An 18,622-nucleotide genomic window follows, 5' to 3' on the forward strand; every position below is an offset into this window, starting at 1 on the left:
CACGCCCCACGGGCCCCAGGATGTGTAGATAAATGCGCAGAAACACATCCAGAGGGCCCTGTGCCAAAGTGGCAAAGGCGTCTGCACTCGGGGCCGTGGGCATGGTCGAGGTGGGAGGGAGACGCAGACCCTGCTGCTTCTAAACAAGGACGGAGTCATGCAGAATTTATACGAAACTCAAAACTGCACAAGGTTGAAATTTACAAACAACGGGAAGGGAAGCCAGCAGCCTGGCCCTGGGAGAGACGCTTTTGGCAGCCCCCGGGAAGGAGCTATTGACCAGGAGAAGGAGAGCCCAGAACCTCCCAGAGACCACCCCCCGACAGACCCCAGCGGACAAGGCTGTCACAGAGGCAGGTGTCCAGTTTTTTTTAAGGTTTATTACTTCAATAGTGAATTATTTTTCAAAGATGATAAAACTCATTTCTCTTCCAGTAGGAAAGGGTCACAAGCTTCCCCCAGGGTCCAGGAGCGCCTGGCAGGCACGGCCCCCAGCATCTCCATGTCAACCTGGGCACCTGAAATCTGAGGGACCCTTTGCTGGGGTGGGGGCATCTCAGGGGCACAGCCCACTGCCACTTCGGCCACGGAGTGGTCAGCTTAGTCCATAGGATGATGTCAGTTTAGGCTGGAGGAAGAGGATGCCAGACACCCGATGCCGTGCCTGTGCAGACCTTGGGGAGACTGAAGTCTGGCCAGGGTGGGTGGGGACCCCTGGGCAGCTGCGCGGGGCATCTTGTGCTCACCCTGTTGTTTTCTGAGGCCTGTGTGAAGGTGCTTCACCTGGCCTGGCAGGTGGACCAAGGCCAAAGCTCCTGGCCAGGGCCTGAGTGCTGAATTTGGCCAGGGCCTGAGTCCCACTGAATTTGGCACAGGAAGCCAGCACTCCCAGCCTGGCCCACCTGCGTGGGGAGTCAGCACACCGCGGCGGCGGTGTTCCTTCCCTGAAGGGAAGGAAGCCTGGGCCCAGTGGTTGAACGGGACAGGCCAGGCTCACCCAAAGAAGGGGACGCAGCGCCCACAGCCCCTGTGGTTAGGCCTGTGGGCCACATGGAGAGAAGGTTCCAGAACAGTGCTTGTCGACGCACCCCTCCCTGCAAGTCCTTTCAGTGGCAGCTCCGTCCCTGAGTGTGTCTGCACATGCCTGCACGCACGTGTGTGCATGTGCCAGGGCATGTGTTCGGGGGTCCAACAGGCGCGGGCCGCGGGGAAGCTCAGGCTGTGGGGCTGGGAGGCTGTCCGCTGGGAGAGTCTAGGAGAAGCGGGGTGTAGGGGCTGGGGGGCCGGTCGGGCCCAGTGGCCAGGCCTGGCTGGCTCACGGTGTCCTCAGGAGCCTGTGGAGAAAGACAAAGCTGGGTGACCACCCACGCCGGGTCACCAAACCCCACCCTCGTTCCCGCCCCGGCCCCGTGCCCACATCCCCAACACGGACACCACCCCCGACGCCAGGCTGTCAGAGGTGAGAAGAGGCTGGAGTAACCCAGAGTCCTGGAATGTCCCCCACAAGGGCCTCTTCATCTCACTCAGCACCCGCCTGGCCTCTCCAACCTCCTTTAGAGATGGAGAAACTGAGGCCCAAAGAGACTTAATACAGTGAGGGGCAGAGCAAGGGGGGCTGCGTGCAGCAGTCAGCACGGGACAGCTGGGCAGCCTCTTCCCTCAGGAGGAGAACACATGTTTATGTATTGATTTATGTTTTATTTTTTAGACATAGGCTCTCTCTCTCCACCCAGGCTGCAGTGCCTTGAACTCCTGCGCTCAAGTGATCCTCCCACCTCAACCTCCCAAGTGGCTAGGACAATGACATGTGCCACCGCCACGCCCAGCTAATTGTTTCATTTTTGGTAGAGATCAGGTCTCACTATGTTGCCCAGGCTGGTCTCGAACTCCTGGGCTCAAGCGATCCTCTCACCTCAGCCTCCCAAAGTGCTGGGATTACAGGCATGAGCCACCACACCCGGCCTGCACTTTTAAACCAACATCACAGGACAGTATTCAGCCTGAACAGCACTCATGGACAGAAAACAGAGAGCGGAAAGCCAGCCACACAGCAATACAAGCAGCGGGACGCAGCTCTGCTCACACTCAAAAACCAATCGTGCAGATTCAGAGAAAACAAATCCACGTGCCAAGGTCCTGGCTGTGGTTGCTCGGGGGGCGCAGGGCGAGGTGGGACGTGGGGAGGGGCGAGGGCCACACGGGAAATGAGTGAAACCACGGATGTGAAATGCTGACAATCTTCAACACTGACAGCCGGAGCAACGGCTGGGCCTGGGTGGGGGGAACTGGATACTGTCATTTGTCTAGTTTGACACTTGTAGAACATTTCTCAAAAAAAATTAAAAGGACGGATAACGCTGATGATAAGCGTGTCAGGAGAGCCTTCATCCCGCTAAGCCCCTGCCCCCCGTGCCCAGGGCAACAGAGGCCGCCCTGCCCTCGTGCCCGCGGCAGGAAACCCCCACCCACCTGTGCTGGCTTCACCACAGCGTAGGAAAATCGAACTCCCGCTTGGGGCAGACCGCGGGCATGAGGGTCAGGGCCTGCTGCACCGAGCCAGGCAGCGGGGAGGCCAGCACCGCCCCCCACACCACCAATTGGGGCAGCACAGGACACCCATGGGTGGCTAGACCTCAGCCATGTGGGCCCAAAGAGCCGTGACTTGAGAAAGTCTCACTCAAAAGTAGAAGGGGGAAACCACCCCAAGCTGTCAGAGAACCCCTGGTCTTTCCCAAGGAAGACACAGAACAAAGCCTTCAGGTGCCAGAGGGTGAAGCAGGTTCCTCTTCCTCTTCCTCCCCCTTCTCCCCATCCTCTCCATCATACCCCTCTTCCTCCTCCTCCTCTGGCCCCCAGGTGCCAAAGGGTGAAGCAGTTTCCTCCTCCTCCTCCATCTCCTCCTCCTCCTCTTCCATCTCCTCTTCCTCCTCCATCTCCTCCTCCCTGCCACTTTTGTTTGACTGAGGAACACGGACTTCGAGTGGGAGAAAGGTCAGTGAGAAGCTAAGAGAGGTCCAGGAACATCTCCCTGAAAGGGTACCTGGACAGTTGTCCAGGCTGTTCACTGCACAAAAGCACCCAGCTGAAGGGCTACAGACCAGTGGACACACAGTTTACCAAGCCCCCTGGCCTACAGCAGGCCTCATCGGCCCAGAGGGGCTGTCTTTTCTTATTTACATAAAAATATCCTTTCTTCCCCTTCTCCCAAGCCAGGCAGCCCCTCAGGGCTATCCCCACATCCAGGTAGAGGGCAAGGCAAGGTGTGGGGCCCAGGAACTCAGGCCTGAGACTCAGAACAGGACCCAAGAGGGGGCAGCAGTGGCCTGCAGGGGGACCACGGGCCACCACCCAGGTGCCTACCCCAAGCTGAAGCCGGCCACTGGTAGACACTGCATCCCCCGTTACCCATGCCTAGGGGATTGGGGTGCTGGGCTGGGCACCCCCCGTTACCCATGCCTAGGGGATCGAGGTGCTGGGCTGGGCCTGAGACCTTCCAGAAGGCAGGGCAGGAGAGTCTTTTTAAGTCAAACACATTCTAATCACCTAAAAATTGGATTCTGTCAGCAAAATAAAGAGGAGACCCCAGTTTTGTTTGGGGGGCAGATGACAGGCCATCCTGGTAATGTCCAGGGAGGTGCAGCCCTGGGGCCCTGGCCACTCCATCTGTGCTGAGAGTGAAAAACTCCCTGCTCTACAGCGGACGGGCCCCCACCCCTGCACCCTGAGAATCCCAAGCAAGTTTCTGCAGAAGGGAGCAGTAGCTGGAAGGAGTAGGGACACCAATGGGGACAAACTGTGCCCAGCACAGTGTCCTGGAGGGATCCTGGGAGGGAGGAAGGAAAGAGGGGCCTGGGGACCCTGTCCCGGGAAGGGTTCTCTCCTGCTGTTAACACTCCCCTGCCCCCTACTCCCAGATGGGCGGGAAGGGCCCCCCAGAGCTTGACTGGGACACAGGCTGGCAGCGCCTGCCAACGCCCATGCCTTGGCATCGTCCTTTGGCCCTGCCCACTCCTTGGCATCTTCCTTTTGGTTTCCTTGCCCAGCCCTGGCAAGTGAGATGAACTGGAGGCAGTCAACTGGCCCCAAAGAGCGGGCTGGTGCCTTGTGTCCCCACAATGTGGCTCCCTGGAAAGCTATTTTCACACAAGTAGGCCCAGCCTCAGAAGCTCTCCAGGGCAGCACATTTTGCAGAAACTAAAACAACAGCTGTTATCAGAGGCACCACTGTCGTGACTCACCTCTGCCCACACCTAAGTTGTAGGGCCTGCGGCTCTGCCTGGCACCTCCCCTGGCAAGGACACCATCCCCGGCCACGGCTCTCCCAAGGCCACAGCCCTACAGAGCCTGGCCAAGGAAATGGAGAACCCTCCAGGGGCATCAGCCTACTTCCCCGACAGATACGGCTGCCACAGAAAATCAGGACGCCTGGTTCAATGTGAATTTCAGGTGAACAACAGATGGGTTTCCAGTAGACGTGTGTCCTAGCATTGCACGAATAAAAAGTTTCATCACAGCCAGACTCGGTGGCTCATGCCTGTGATCCCAGCACTCCGGGAGGCCAAGGTGGGTGGATCACCTGAGGTCGGGAGTTCGAGACCAGCCTGACCAACATGGAGAAAACCCCATCTCCACTAAAAATACAAAATCAGCCAGGCGTGGTGGCTCATGCCTGTAATCCCAGCTTCTCAGGAGGCTGAAGCAGGAGAATCACTTGAACCTGGGAGGTGGGGGTTGCAGTGAGCCAAGATCGTGTCATTGCACTCCTGCCTGGGCAACAAGAGCAAAACTGCATCTCAAAAAAAAAAAAAAAATTAATTGCTTACCAGAAATTCATCTTTAACAGGCACCCTTCTGTGGCTCTTGTGTTTCTTTGTTTGTGCTCAATCAGGCAATCCTGCCCTCAGATCCAGTCCCAAGTATACAGTTGGTGTCCAACTGATGCCTACATTCTTTGTTCTTGGCCAGTCACCCCAGATTTATTTATTTAGTTAGTTATTATTTTATTTTTATTTTTTGGAGATGGAGTCTTGCTCTGTCACCCAGGCTGGAGTGCAGTGGCACGATCTTGACTCACTGCAACCTCCATCTGCTGAGTTCAAGCAATTCTCCTGCCTCAGCTTCCTGAGTAGCTGGGATTACAGGTGTGTACCACCATACCTGGCTAATTTCTTTGTATTTTTATTTATTTATTTATTTTTAGATGGAGTCTCGCTCTGTCGCCTAGGCTGGAGTGCAGTGGCTGTGATCTCGGCTCAGAGCAACCTCCACCTCCCGGGTTCAAGTGATTCTCCTGCCTCAGCCTCCTGAGTAGCTGGGACTATAGATACACGCCACCACATCCAGCTAATTTTCATATCTTTAGTAGAGACGGGGTTTCACCGTGTTGGTCAGGCTAGTCTTAAACTCCAGACCTCATGATTCACCTGCCTCAACCTCCCGAAGTGCAGGGATTATAGGCATGAGCCACTGTGCCTGGTCTTTTTTTTTTTTTTTTTTTGGTATTTTTAGTAGAGACAGGGTTTCACCATGTTGGCCAGGCTAGTCTCGAACTCCTGACCTCAAATGATCCACCCGCCTCAGCCTCCCAAAGTGCTGGATTACAGATGTGAGCCTCCACGCCCAGCCAGTCATCCCAGATTCAGGTCAATGTTTCTCAAACATAGTTTTGACATCAGAATCTCATTAGGGCCCATTAAAATACAGATTCTACCATGATTCTATACCAGGAGGCTAGAAGACAGCCCAGGGATCTGCATTCTAGCAAACTTCCCCAAGGGAGTCTACTGCACAAGAGATTTGAGAAGCAGCAGGCCTAAGACTTGTTCCTGCCTTCCTAATAGGACCTTGCAAATAGGCATCAGCCCATAGAACACCAGTTCCCATCTGGAATCAAAGAAACTGCTATTCACTCAGAACGTAGGAAGGGGTAGTTTCTCCAAAAGTGAAATACACAAATATGCATCTTCGGTCTGTAGATACTCCAGGCGAAGTCGAGGCTGAAGGAATGAGCAGGACCCCAAGTGTTTGAAGCCGCCAGCATTCTACTTGATGTGGGAAGGGGCGGGGAGGCGCACGGCGTTACCTGGTACCCACCTACAGTTTTGCTTCCTGCAGCACAGAGCCCTTGGGAGCTGATGTCATCAGGGATTCAGAATAGGCCTGAATGGCCTCCTTATCCTTTGAGCCCTTTTTACTACTACTCCAAAATAAATAGCATTTCTCCTAGAAGATAACCAAGCTAATTTATAGTTGACGTTGAAGCCACATGAAAAAGGTCGTACATGGTTCTTTGATTTGCAAAAGGCAAAGAGGAAACAGGAGAGGTACAGAGGTTTAGAGTCCACCAACCCTTAACGCCTGCAGGGGTGGAGATGTGGGGAGCCGCTGCTGTTAGATGGAGTACAAGCATTTTCGGGAAACTCACCTGGGAGGCGGAGAAGCCAAGCTGAAAAGGGCTCGGCCACTTGAAAAGGTAACCCAGCGAGGAAGCACGGTGGGGACACAGGCCCTGGAGGCCAGCAGCCAGTGGACTGAGCTGGGGCTGTTTACAACCAACAGACTGTTCTGTTAAAATGCTTTTGATTTTTTTTTTTTAAAGAATGACTTGAGAAGAAACATTTCTTTCTTTTTTTAATTTTTGAGACAAGGTCTCACTCTGTTGTTGGGCTGGAGTGCAATGGAGCGATGGCTCACTGCAGCCTCCAACTCCTGGGCTCAAGAGATGCTCCTGCCTCAGCCTCCCGAGTAGCTGGGATTATAGGCAAGAGCCACCATACCTGGCTCAAGAAGAAAAAATTCTCTAAAGAGAAATTAAAATATGCTGAGTTTACCAGCATGTGATTTTTTAAAGAATCAGGGCAAATTACATAAAAACTGATAAGGCCCTGCTAAATCAAAACACACATAACGGGATAAATTTCACTTACATGGCCTCCAGTAAAACCTGCAGGGAGGGGGCCACACTGCCGATCGTGGCATTCTTACTGGATTCGAGGCTGGGACGCTGATGTGGGGGCTGTGGCAGGGAAGGGGACCCCAGCCTGAGCCTAGAGATCCTGTGTTTCCTGACCCTCCTTCCCTGTCCCCATTCTGATGGATGATTTGGAGGGAGAAAGAACGGGACAGAGGGTGAGGCTGTTGTGGCCTCTCTTGGCCCAGCCCCTTAGCCAGTCCCCAGGGACCCCCTTGTGTGGCTGTGCCTCTTTGCCTGTGGACACCCACTTGATGCTCTGCCATGGGAAGGTACTCCGATTCCTTCTCTCCTCCCTACATAATTCAGTCTAGAAACTGGAAGGAGTTGCCTTCTGCTTGCTGAAGTCACAGCCCTGCTGGGCCCTGGCTCCCCCCGGGGGGCAGTAACAGAGAAGGGGGCACCCAAAAGGGCTGGCTGGACCCAATGGTCACTGTTCATCGGGAGCTCAAACACTAGAGGAGCAACATGATGACAGCTGGTGTCCAGGTCACCACCTCGCACCGTGGAAACCTTTTCCCCCTGAGGACAGGAATTTGGAAGGAAAGTTGGGTTTCAGGTCTGAAAGCCAAGGTGAAGAACCAAGAACGCGTTATTCTCACCCAGCACGCAAGCATGGAAGCACGCAAGCCTCCCCTGAGAAAGGGGAGAGGAGAATCGTTCACCAGAGCTAAAGAAGCAAGTGCGGCAGAGGAGCCAAGACCAGCAGGACAGTGGGGTGGCCCCAGGGCCCCTCGGAAGGCCGTGGCCTGTGGCCCCGGGACGACGCAGGTGGGGGCCACCTCAGAGGGTGGCTTTCTGGTCTGCATCCAAAAACAGCCCTTCCCGACGCCCTGCCAGGGGGCGGCATCCCTTCCCTTACCACGGCAGCTGCTCCCCTGTCTCCACTGCCCCGTGAGCTGTATGATGCTCTTCTGGCCCTTGTGTGACTGGGTAGCTTGCCTAAAGGCCCAGCTTGCCTGTCTTTGCTGCAGACCTCCTGTTCTGGTCATTTCTGTATCCCCAGACCTGTGCAAAGGGCCTGGCAGTGAATGCCATGAATGAATACACAAATGACCCCAAAGCAAGGAGGGCACTGTTATCACCCCTCTTCCTCCCGCGTCGGAAGGTCTGAAACTCTTCCCCACTTCCATTCCCTCCTGATAGCAGCTGCCCCATCCTGTTCGAGCCACCGACTTTCTACCCATCCCAGCCAGCAGCTGACCTAGTGATTCCCCTCTTTAAAAGGCCCCAAGGGCTGTGTCACCCCCAGAATAAGTTCCAAACTGCTCAGTCTGCACCACAAGGCCTCGCGGGCCCTGGCCTGCCCACTCTCAGACACCACCTCCTACCTCCGTCCCTGCCCTCACTCCCCGCCAGCCACCCTGGCCCTGCCTGATCCTCTGATGTGCCTTGCTCATCCCTGCCCCAGGGCCTTTGCACTGGCTGCTCCTGGCAGCATTCCTCCTGTGGCTCTTTGCCAAGTGCCTCCCTGGCCTCCACATCAAAGCTCACTATCTACCTCTTCCTAGAGGCCTTCCTGAAGCTCCATCTGTCCTTGTCCCCACTCGCCCCAGACATGCACCGTCTAGTCTGGAAGCTGCTTATGGCTGGTGAGCCCTTGAAATGGGACCAAACTGAGACCTGATGCACATGTATAACGCACACAGGATTGCAAAGACTTCATGCAAAAAAAGAAAAAAACTGTAAAAATGTTGATATCTTTTACACCGATTACATGTTGAAGTGATAAGACTTTGAATATATTTGGGTTAAATAAAATTAAAATTAATTTCACCTGTTTCCTTTGGCTGTTAAGTGGCTATTAGAAAATTTAAACTGAAAACCTCACACGTGGCTCATGCTGTATTTTATTTATTTATTTTTTTTTTTTGAGACAGAATCTTGCTCTGTCACCAGGCTGGAGAGCAGTGGTGTGATCTTGGCTCACTGCAACCTCCGCTTCCCAAGTTCAAGTGATTCCCCTGCCTCAGCCTCCCGAGTAGCTGGGATTACAGGCGCGAGCTACCATGCCTGGCTAATTTTTTGTATTTTAGGAGAGACGGGGTTTTGCTTTGTTGGCCAGGATGGTCTCGATCTCCTAACCTCGTGATCCGCCCACTTCAGCCTCCCAAAGTGCTGGGATTACAGGCATGAGCCACCACATCCAGTGTCACGCTCCACTTCTATCTGACGTCATGGTTCTAGCCCCTCACATTTCCTATCATGGTGAAATTATCTTTTCTGCTGATTTGCTTGGTTTTCATCTGTCTCCCGGCTAGAATGCCATCCCCCCTCAATCCCCAAGGGCAGGGACCTCAGCTGTCTCCTCCAGTGCTGTCCTCTTGCCCCTACCAGAGCCTGGCATCCCCGGGTGCTGACCTGATGAATGAATGATGCAAGTACCAGGTCTCATTACTCAAAATCCACCTGCAGCCCCTTCAAGAGGGGGTCCCGGGCCTTCCAGAACAGGCAGAGTAGTGGCAACGCGGCATGCAAAAGACACAAGCGTGCAGTGCAGCCCCCAGCAGTGCACTCCCACTCTGGCAGAGGCGCAGGACCGCTGCTGGAGGTGGGGTCCAGGTTGCGGTTAGCCAGGGGGTCTGACCTGAGCCCCTCTCCCCCAGCAAGCAAGCGAATGGCTGTCAGACAGGGCCACGCTCTGGCCAGCACCTACTTGGCTCCGGATTTGGTAGATGACAGGGACCAGCAGCAGGATGCAGCCCAGTGCCAGGAGCACGTACTGGGCATAGTGCATCACCTTGGGCACCAACACCAGCTGGGTGTAGAACGTGTGCAGTGTGTCCCCTTCCATGGCCCCGCTCTGAGAAGGCAGAATGACAAACACATGATCTGGGGCCGCAGGCTGTGGGCTACAGCACAAATGCCACCCAACACCTTCCTCTGTGCCCACCTCAGCCCTTCCCCATTTCAAGCTACCCAGCTAAAGCCTGTGTTGGAGCCTGCCAGGGACCTCCTCCCTCCAGGACACAAGGTAAGACTACAATTCCCAGACTCCCTTGCAGTTGGGCAGGGCCATGTGATCCTATCCTGACCAATGGGAGGTGGGCCTGGCCTCACGTGACTCTCCACCTCTTTCCCCGCCACTGAATGGACTATCAAAGGAGGGCAGGGCCACCAGATGGAAAGGGTCCTGGAGCCCTGAATTACTGCAGGGAACAGAGTTCTGCCTCCCAGTCAATCCCCTTCAGATTGGGCTGTGAGCAGGAAGTGAACTCGACATTCGGAGGCTTGTCTATCCTGGCCGTTAGCTCACCCTGATTTAAAATGAGATGAGCAAGAAACAATACAGAAAATAAAATAATAGACTAGGCCAGAAGGAATTCTGAAAAGCTGGGAGAGAAGTAAGTCTAAGTGAAAAGCTGACACCTTGGAAACCAAGTCCCTTTCTCTCAGGAGAGGAGGTCACATGCCTCAACAAAATCATTTTACACCCAGAGCCAGGGACTTGACCGCTTCCTGAGCTTCTGTCTTCCCCATCTCAAGGGATCCCTTTCAACTCCGTGGGACAACTGACATAGGGCGCATGGACAGTGTGAAGTTTCTGATAGGCCGGTCCGTGCCGCAGTCCGGTTACCCTGCCTCAGCCCTCTCCCTCTCTGCAAGCTGCTCCCCGCCCCCACCTCAAATGCCCAGATTGGCTCCTAAGAAAAGCCCCTGACACGGTGCCCAACACACCCTTACCTCTGCAAACCAGAGCAGCGGCAGGACCACAGGCTCAATATTCCCAGTTTGTCTGGAAATAAGCAAGACATAGAAGTGTGAGACAAAGTCTTCCACCCTAACCTTGATATAATTCTGCTTGACTACAACCTCTGAACAGGTTTAGTAGGATTTTGCACGCACTAAACCCCCACCACCAAATACATACACTTTAGGAGCCACGTGACAAAACCGTCCCCATGCTGTAGGTCTGTCTACAGCCCTCAATGCTACTACGAAATAAGACTAACTTCAATTCTTTAAAAGATGTATTTTTTTTCTTTTTCTTTCTTTCTTTTTTTTTTTTTTTTTTTTTTTGAGACAGAGTATCACCCTGTCACTCAGGCTGGAGTACAGTGGCGCGATCTCAGCTCACTGCAACCTCTGCTTTCCAGGTTCAAGTGATTTTCCTGCCTCAGCCTCCGGAGTAGCTGGAATTACAGGTGCGTGTCATCGCCCCCAGCTAATTTTTGTTTTTTTGTTTTTAGAGACAGGGTTTCACCATGTTGGTCAGGCTGGTCTCCAGGTCTTGACCTTGTGATCAGGTGAGATGTTTTGTCATAGGGCTGTTTGACATCACACAGCTTTGAACCTGTGAGCACAGGCTCTGGGGCCAGAAGGGACTTGATTCTGCAACCTCAGTCATCCCTCCTTATCCATGGTTTTGATTTCTGCCATTTCTTATGCTCAGTACAGTACAATTAAGATATTTTGAGGCCACAATCACATAACTGTTATTATAGTATATTGTTATAATTACCCAATTCTTAGTTATTGTTAATTGCTACTATGCCTAATTTACAAATTAACTTTTTTTTTTTTTTTGAGATGGAGTTTCGTTCTTATTCCCAGGCTGGAGTGCAATGGTGTGTTGTTGGCAACCTCCGCCTCCTGGGTTCAAGCAATTCTCCTGCCTCAGCCACCCGCGTAGCTGGGATTACAGGCACCTGCCACCACAACCGGCTAATTTTTTGTATTTTAATAGAGACGAGGTTTCACCATGTTGGCCAGGCTAGTGGCGAACTCCTGACCTGAGGAGTTCCACCCTCCTCAGCCTCTCAAAGTGCTGGGATTACAGGCATGAGCCACCACGGCCGGCCACAAATTAGCTTTATCATAGATGTGTATGTGTAGGAAGAAGCACAGTACATGCTGCGTAGGGTTCAGCACTACCCCAGTTTCAGGCATCCACTGGGGGTTGTGGCATATACCCCCGAGGATGAAAAGCCATGCCACTCGACTGCTGTGGACTTACGGAACCAGTGTTTTGATGGGCTGCTGGAAGGAATCTCCTCTGGCAAAGAGCTTCACAATTTGATAATAATCTTTTTAAATTAAAAACTCACATCTCCTACAGGGCAGAGACCACCAGTGACCCAGCCAAAATCCATTGATCCCTTTCAGAAACAGAACCCAAGTTTTACTCAGGATGGCAATTCACCCAGCTGAAGACCCCATTTCAGCCTCTCTTGTGGCAAGCGAGGCTCTGTGACCAAGTTCTGGTTAATGAGATGTTTGCAGAAGTGTTATGTGGGATGGCTGGGAAGGCTGCTTAAAAAGAAGCTTTCACAGCTGGGAGGTGAACCTTTTTTCCCTCCTCCCTTTCAGATGCCTGGAATGCAGATGCAAGGGCTGGAGCTCTGTAGCCACTGGGACCAGAGGTGACCTTGAGGATGGAAGCCATGGGCTGGGAAATGGAACAGAAAGATTAGTGAAACTTGGACCATGAATATCTCTTGGAAGCTGCCATACTTGGACTGTCTGCCTTCAGACATCCTCTAAAAGAAGATTTTTGAAATAACAAAATACCTTTGTCCCATCTGAGCCACAGCTGCTGAGTTTTCTGATCTATATTGCCAGCCTAATTCCACCAATATTCCTGAGGACCTAGCAATTACGCTTTTCAGAAACCGCCCTAGAGATGCTCACGCATGTGCAAAGAGGCACAAAGATGTCCGGTGTTGCCTGGACTAGCAAAAACAAACAAACAAACAAACAACAACATACATCTTCTCCATGGCAACATATATGTGAATGTAAATAAGCAGGAAAAGGCCCGAAGGAAGCGCGGCAAATTCACGATGGTGGCTATGACTGGGGACAGTGGGGAAGTCACGGGAAACTCTATTTTTCCCCTCGAGAAGATATGTTCATATTACCCGTGAAATTAAAACTTACATGTCAAGTTAAAAAGACAATAAAATCCAAAGGGAGAAAAAAATTAACTGGACACTGGAGAAACGTCACAGACACGACTTCGTCCAGGCAAGTGAGGTCGATATCAACAGTGACGCCGTGTGCTGACAGAAGGCACCCTAGACGCTATGAAACTGGAACTTTCTCTCTGTGCTCGTCCTCCCCCAAAACCCATCACCACAGGCTGATATGAGAAAGGCACCAGACAATCCCATTGGAGGGAGCATCCTGCAAAATACCTGACAGGGTTCTCAAAAGCGTCATTATCATCAAAAACAAGGAGCAATGAGAGACTATCACAGCCGAGAGGTGCCTAAGGAGACTGGAAGACCAATGCGACACCTGGGAAGCTCTGACCTGCCACAGCGGAGTGTGGGAACCGTGACCTGCCACGGCGGAGTGTGGGAACCGTGACCTGCCACGGTGAAGGGGACCTTGCAGACGTGACTACAAGGCTCTGAGATGGGGAGAGTGTCCTGGAATATCTCAAGAGTCCTTAAGAGAAGATGAAAGTCCTAGCCAGAGCAATCAGGCAAGAGAGAGAAATGAAAAAAACAAAAACAAATTTTAAAAACCCTAAAAACACGCACACACACTAATTTGTTTTTTTTAGATGGAATCTCGCTCTGTCACCCAAGCTGGAGTGCAGTGGCACGATCTCAGCTCACTCCAACTTCTGCCTCTTGGGTTCAAGCAATTCTCCTGCCTCAGCCTCCTGAGTAGCTGGGATTATAGGTGCATGCCACCACGCCTGGCTATTTTTTTTTTTTTAGTAGAGATGGGGTTTCACCATGTTAGCAAGGATGTTCTCGAACTCCTGACCTTGTGATCACCCACCTTGGCCTTTCGAAGTTCGAGGATTACAGGTGTGAGCCACTACCCCCAGCCAAAAAACTAAATTTTTAAAAAGAGGGAAGCAGAAGGTAAGAGGCAGGGAGAAACTGGAGCAACACTACGTTGCTGACTTTGAACAGGGAGAGGCCGGGCGCTGTGACTCGCATCTGGAATCCCAGCACTTTGGGAGGCTAAGGTGGGAGGATCACTTGAGCCCAGGAGTTCAAGACCAGCCCAGACACCATAGTGAGACCCCATCTCTACACACACACACACACACACACAAAATTGGCAGGTTGTGGTGGTACGGGCCTGTAGTCCCAGCTAGTCAGGAGGCTGAGTGGGAGAATCACCCAAGCCCGGGAGGTTGAGGCTGCAGTGAACGATGGATCGCGCCACTGCACTCCAGTCCAGACAGCAGAGCGAGACTCTGTCTCAACAACAATAAACAAACAAAAAGGAAAAACAGGGAGGGTTAGGACGAAGGTCATGCGCTAAGGATGGTAGTAGGCAGCTTCTAGAAGCTGAAAACAGCAGGCACAGGTCCCCTCCGAGCCTGCGGAAGGAACAAGGCCTGCCGACAGCTTGATCTTAGCCCTGCTGGACCCCTTTGGACTTCAGACCTCCAGCACTGTCAGACAGTCTTTAAAAGTGAGCCACGACATTTGTGGCGAATTTGTGACAGCAACAACAGGAAGTGAATACAGCAACTCACACCCGGTACCAAGCAGCAGGGTGGGCTGGCTCACCGCTTCCCCCGCGCGGACCCCCACACACAGCAGGTGTCTAGCAGAAAAGGCAGTGTGGCGAGGTGGTTAATAGAGCACACTCGAGCTCCCTGCCTGGGTTCGAATCCCACCTGGGCCGCTGTGCAGGGACGTGTACGTGGCGGGCCCGAGCCCTCCCTCCTCACACGGTCTGCTGGCAAGGCTGGCCCGGGGCTGGCCTCTGGGAGCTAGGATTCCGGAGGGTTCCCACTGCTCCCTGACTGACAAGGACGGCTCACCGTGCCTGAGCAATCCATGCAAGTCACGTGGTTGATACCGAACACCAGCTGGCCTTCTAAGGGTCTGGAATTTCCATACCTGCCAGGCAGAGGGTGGCCACGTGACCAGCCCCCAGTAAAAACCCTGGGCGCTGAGTCTCTCTAACAGGCTTCTCTGGCAGATGACATGTCACGTGGGTTGTCACAACTGCCTGCAGCAGGAATTGGGCAACTCCTCGGGAGACGGCTCTGGAAGCCGGCGCCTGCTTTCCTCTGGACTTGGCCTCCTGTGGCTTTTCCCTTTGCTGATCTGCTTTGAATCCGTTGACTGTAATAAATCCCAGCCACGTGTACAGCCGCATGCTGTGTCCTGAGGCTTCCCAGCAAATCATCCAGCCTGCGGTGGCCTCGGGGACCCCTGACACAGCCACTTGCGAGCTCTGTGACCTTAGGCATGCTACTGAGTCTCTCTGTGTCTCTTCCTGTGTAAGGGAGATATATTATATAACTCCTCCTAGGGCTCTCGGGAGGATCCAGTGATACGAGTGTCGTGCTTAGAAAACTACCCAGCATGTAAAAGCGCTTGACACATTTATTATTATTGTTGTTCAATCCCAGTAAAGAAATGGACACACAAATATTCTGTCACTTCACCATGCACAGCAGTAGGGAGGGGAGATGGAAGTCACTCAGGGGCGGGGGCCAAAGTCAGCACAAAAGGCTCAAATCCCCCAGTCACAGGCCGGGCACGGTGGTTCACGCCTATAATCTCAGCACTTTGGGAGGCCAAGGCAGGTGGATCATCTGAGGTCAGGAGTTTGAGACCAGCCTGGCAAACATGGTGAAACCCCGTCTCTATTAAAAATACAAAAATTATCTGGGTGTGGTGGCAGGCACCTGTAATCCCAGCTACTCAGGAGGCTGAGGCAGGAGAATTGCTTGAACCCAGGAGGCAGAGGTTGCAGTGAGCCAAAATTGCACCACTGCACGGCAGCCTGGGCGACAGAGAGAGATTCTGTCTTAAAAAATAAAAAAAATAAGGCTCAGATCCCCCAATCACAATTATTGGAGGTCTCTCGAGCCCCTTGTTTGCAGGGTATTGCACAGTGAAGTGGGCGCACACTATCGCCTACAGAGGACGAGCCACGATGGAAAGACAGTGGGTGGGGCCGTCCACTTTGGCTGCTTTCCTCTGAAAGTCTGTAAGAACCAATGGGAATTGTATGCAATGACACGCAACCCCACTGCCCTTATCTAGTGAGCAAGGAGCACAGAAGCTCCTCCAACGGGTCACGAGACAGCTCTGCTTCCTGGCAGCTGTGTCTCTACGCTTTTCCCACGGCCATCCCTCGTGGCCCTCAACATCCGCTGTTGAGACCACTTCCCTGGAGTGAGTGGCCCACAGCAGCCGGCGCACAGGTCACTGGCAGAGCGCAATCCAGCTGCCCACATGAATCGTGTGTCAAGAATGTGAATTAGGCCGGGCGCGGTGGCTCATGCCTATAATCCCAGCACTCTGGAAGGCAGATCACCTGAGGTCAGGAGTTCGAGAACAGCCTCGCCAACTTGGTGAAATCCCGTCTCCACTAAAAATACAAAAATTAGCTGGGTGTGGTGAGCACCTGTAATCCCAGCTACTCAGGAGGCTGAGGCAGGAGAATCGCTGGAACCCGGGAGACAGAGGTTGCAGTGAGCCGAGATCGTGCTACTGTACTCCAGCCTGGGTGACAGAGCAAGACTTTGTCTCAAATAAAGAATGTGAATTACCTCCCAATAAATAAAAATTGACAGAGCTCCTCCAAATCCAGATTTGGAGGTCCTTTGGAAAAATGCAGAGGACGTGGCCACACTGAGCCCATATCTCCATGGGGCCACCGTCAGCGGGTGCTGGGAAGGGGCTGTGTCCTCAGCCGCAGGTGGCCTCTTCTATCTGGGTCACCCACTTGGCCCCAGTTGCATCCCAGTTAGCAGCCCAGTGCCATGTGGTGGAACCAGAGGGGAAGACTTGGGCTGCCAACGCCTCTTCTGTGCCTCGGGCTGTTTCACCACCCACAAATCCATCGAGAACAAATCCCCGATGTGGCCTCAAAATACAAAAATAAAATGCAGGGGCAGGATGAAGGAATGAGCTGACAGTTATTACTCCCTGCCATTCTCTGACAAAGTGTGATTCTTTCCAGCCAAGAGGCCTTGGACAAAGCTGAATAGAGGCTCACATTCCTGCAACCCACGGATTTTTCCAAGAGAATTTTTTTAAAACAAAACTATTTCAAATATGCGAGAAAGTCCAGACACTGACATGGCAACAAGCCAGCATAATACCTCAACAAGTTCTAGCAGAGCTAATGTTACGGCGAGCGTGGGTACACGCGGGAGGAAGCGGAAGCCTGGGCGCTGCTGGTAAGAATGGGAACGGGGCAGAGGCTGTGCACAAGTCTGGCCATTCCTTAAATGGTTAAACAAAGTGTTAACATAGGACCCAGCCATTCCATCCCTTGGCACACACCTAAGGAAAATGGGAACAGATGTCCACACCGGGCTTCAACAGGGACATTGACAGCTGCATTATCCATAATGGCCAAAGCGTGGAAATAACCCAAACGTCCATCAACTGATAAATAAATGTGGTCTGTCCAGACAATGGAATATTATCCAGCCATGAAATGTACTGGTCCATGCTTCAACATGAACCTTGAAAACACGATCCTAAATGAAAGAAGCCAGATGCAAAAGACCACATAGCCTATGATCCCGTGTATGTGAGAGCGTATGATTCTGTGTATATGAGATGCCCAGAACAGGCAAGTCCTCAGAGACGGGAAGCAGAGGAGCGGGGCTGCCCGGGGCTGAGGGAATTGGGAGTGAGTGTTAATGGATGTGTGGATTCTTTTAGGGGTGATGAAAACGTTCCAAAATTGATTGTGGTAATAGATGCACAATTCTGTGAATAGACCATAAATCACTGAGTTGTGCATTCCATTTTGGGGGAGGAGGTTTGTTTTAATTTTTTAATTTTGAATTGTGCATTTTAAAAGGGTGAGTTTTAGAGTATGTGAATTATATTTCCATAAAGCTGTTTTATTTTAAAAATCAAAAAGAGGAAATCAGTGCTCAAAAAATTCTTATAAAATGAGTAGTCAAACTTAAGAATGCTGTTTGGTAAGTTTCCATTTGCAAACATTCGGTTTTGCCAGGCTTTCATTTTTGCCACTCTGTTGAGTAGGAGACAGCTTGGACTGAAGATTCTGGCTAACTGGTGGGGAGAGGGTGAATGTTAAGAAAGAAATGTGGGGTTCTGGGGAAGGAATATCAGGATGCAGGTCAGGACCTGGCTCAAAACCAAGAACCCTCAGGAAAAGATCTGCAGGGACTGGATTCCACCCCCAACAGGACCCTCTCCTTTCCCCATGCCCTGGTTCTGGGGTACGTCACTAGAGTCTGGGACCACCGGAGCGCTGAGCCCCTCATGAGCTTATGCAACCCCAGTGCCAGTCCCCACTTACCCAATGCCTTTGATGGATTTCATGTAGAGGCTCAGCTGCAGTTTCACAGAGCAGTTCATGGGGATTCCGGTGACCTGCAGCAACACACACAGTGAGGAGACTGGCCACCCCCAAGCTCCAGGGATGCCACCAATCCCCCCTCTCCCTGGTCTCAGGCAAGAGGGTGGGCATCCCAGCTAACTGCCCAGTGGAGCTTGCTTATATCTGACCTAAAACAAGCCATGGGTTGGAGGAGTCCACGGTCCTAGCAGTGCCGTGCAGGTGCCCTGGGATCTCCTCCTGGTTCTCACCCCTTACAGGGAAACAAATGCTCCCACACAGTCACGCCCACACCCTCAGGAGGTCCGTTCTGTAAAGCAAGCCTGTCTCCCGGTAGAAAAACTGAATCATGGCCGGGTGCGGTGGCTCAAGCCTGTAATCCCAGCACTTTGG

The 18,622-nt window shown here is 52.5% G+C and overlaps 1 protein-coding gene across 1 annotated transcript in view; it reads right to left on the reverse strand.

Annotated features, from left to right (window-relative positions):
* Positions 1 to 360: 360 nt before the first annotated feature.
* SCARB1 (scavenger receptor class B member 1) overlaps positions 361 to 18,622 on the reverse strand; it is a 56,799-nt gene continuing 38,537 nt past the window's right edge. The window contains exons 9-12 of the mRNA XM_032283486.1: positions 18,191 to 18,264; positions 10,655 to 10,706; positions 9,627 to 9,773; positions 361 to 1,334 (exon numbers count right to left, since the gene is read on the reverse strand). Coding sequence (XP_032139377.1) covers positions 1,215 to 1,334; positions 9,627 to 9,773; positions 10,655 to 10,706; positions 18,191 to 18,264 — 393 coding nt within the window. The 3' untranslated portion in view covers positions 361 to 1,214. The remainder of the gene's footprint in view (positions 1,335 to 9,626; positions 9,774 to 10,654; positions 10,707 to 18,190; positions 18,265 to 18,622) is intronic.

This window comes from Sapajus apella, unplaced genomic scaffold (assembly GCF_009761245.1).
Source record: "Sapajus apella isolate SASKATOON/1434 unplaced genomic scaffold, GSC_monkey_1.0 scaffold2, whole genome shotgun sequence".
NCBI lineage: Eukaryota > Metazoa > Chordata > Mammalia > Primates > Cebidae > Sapajus > Sapajus apella.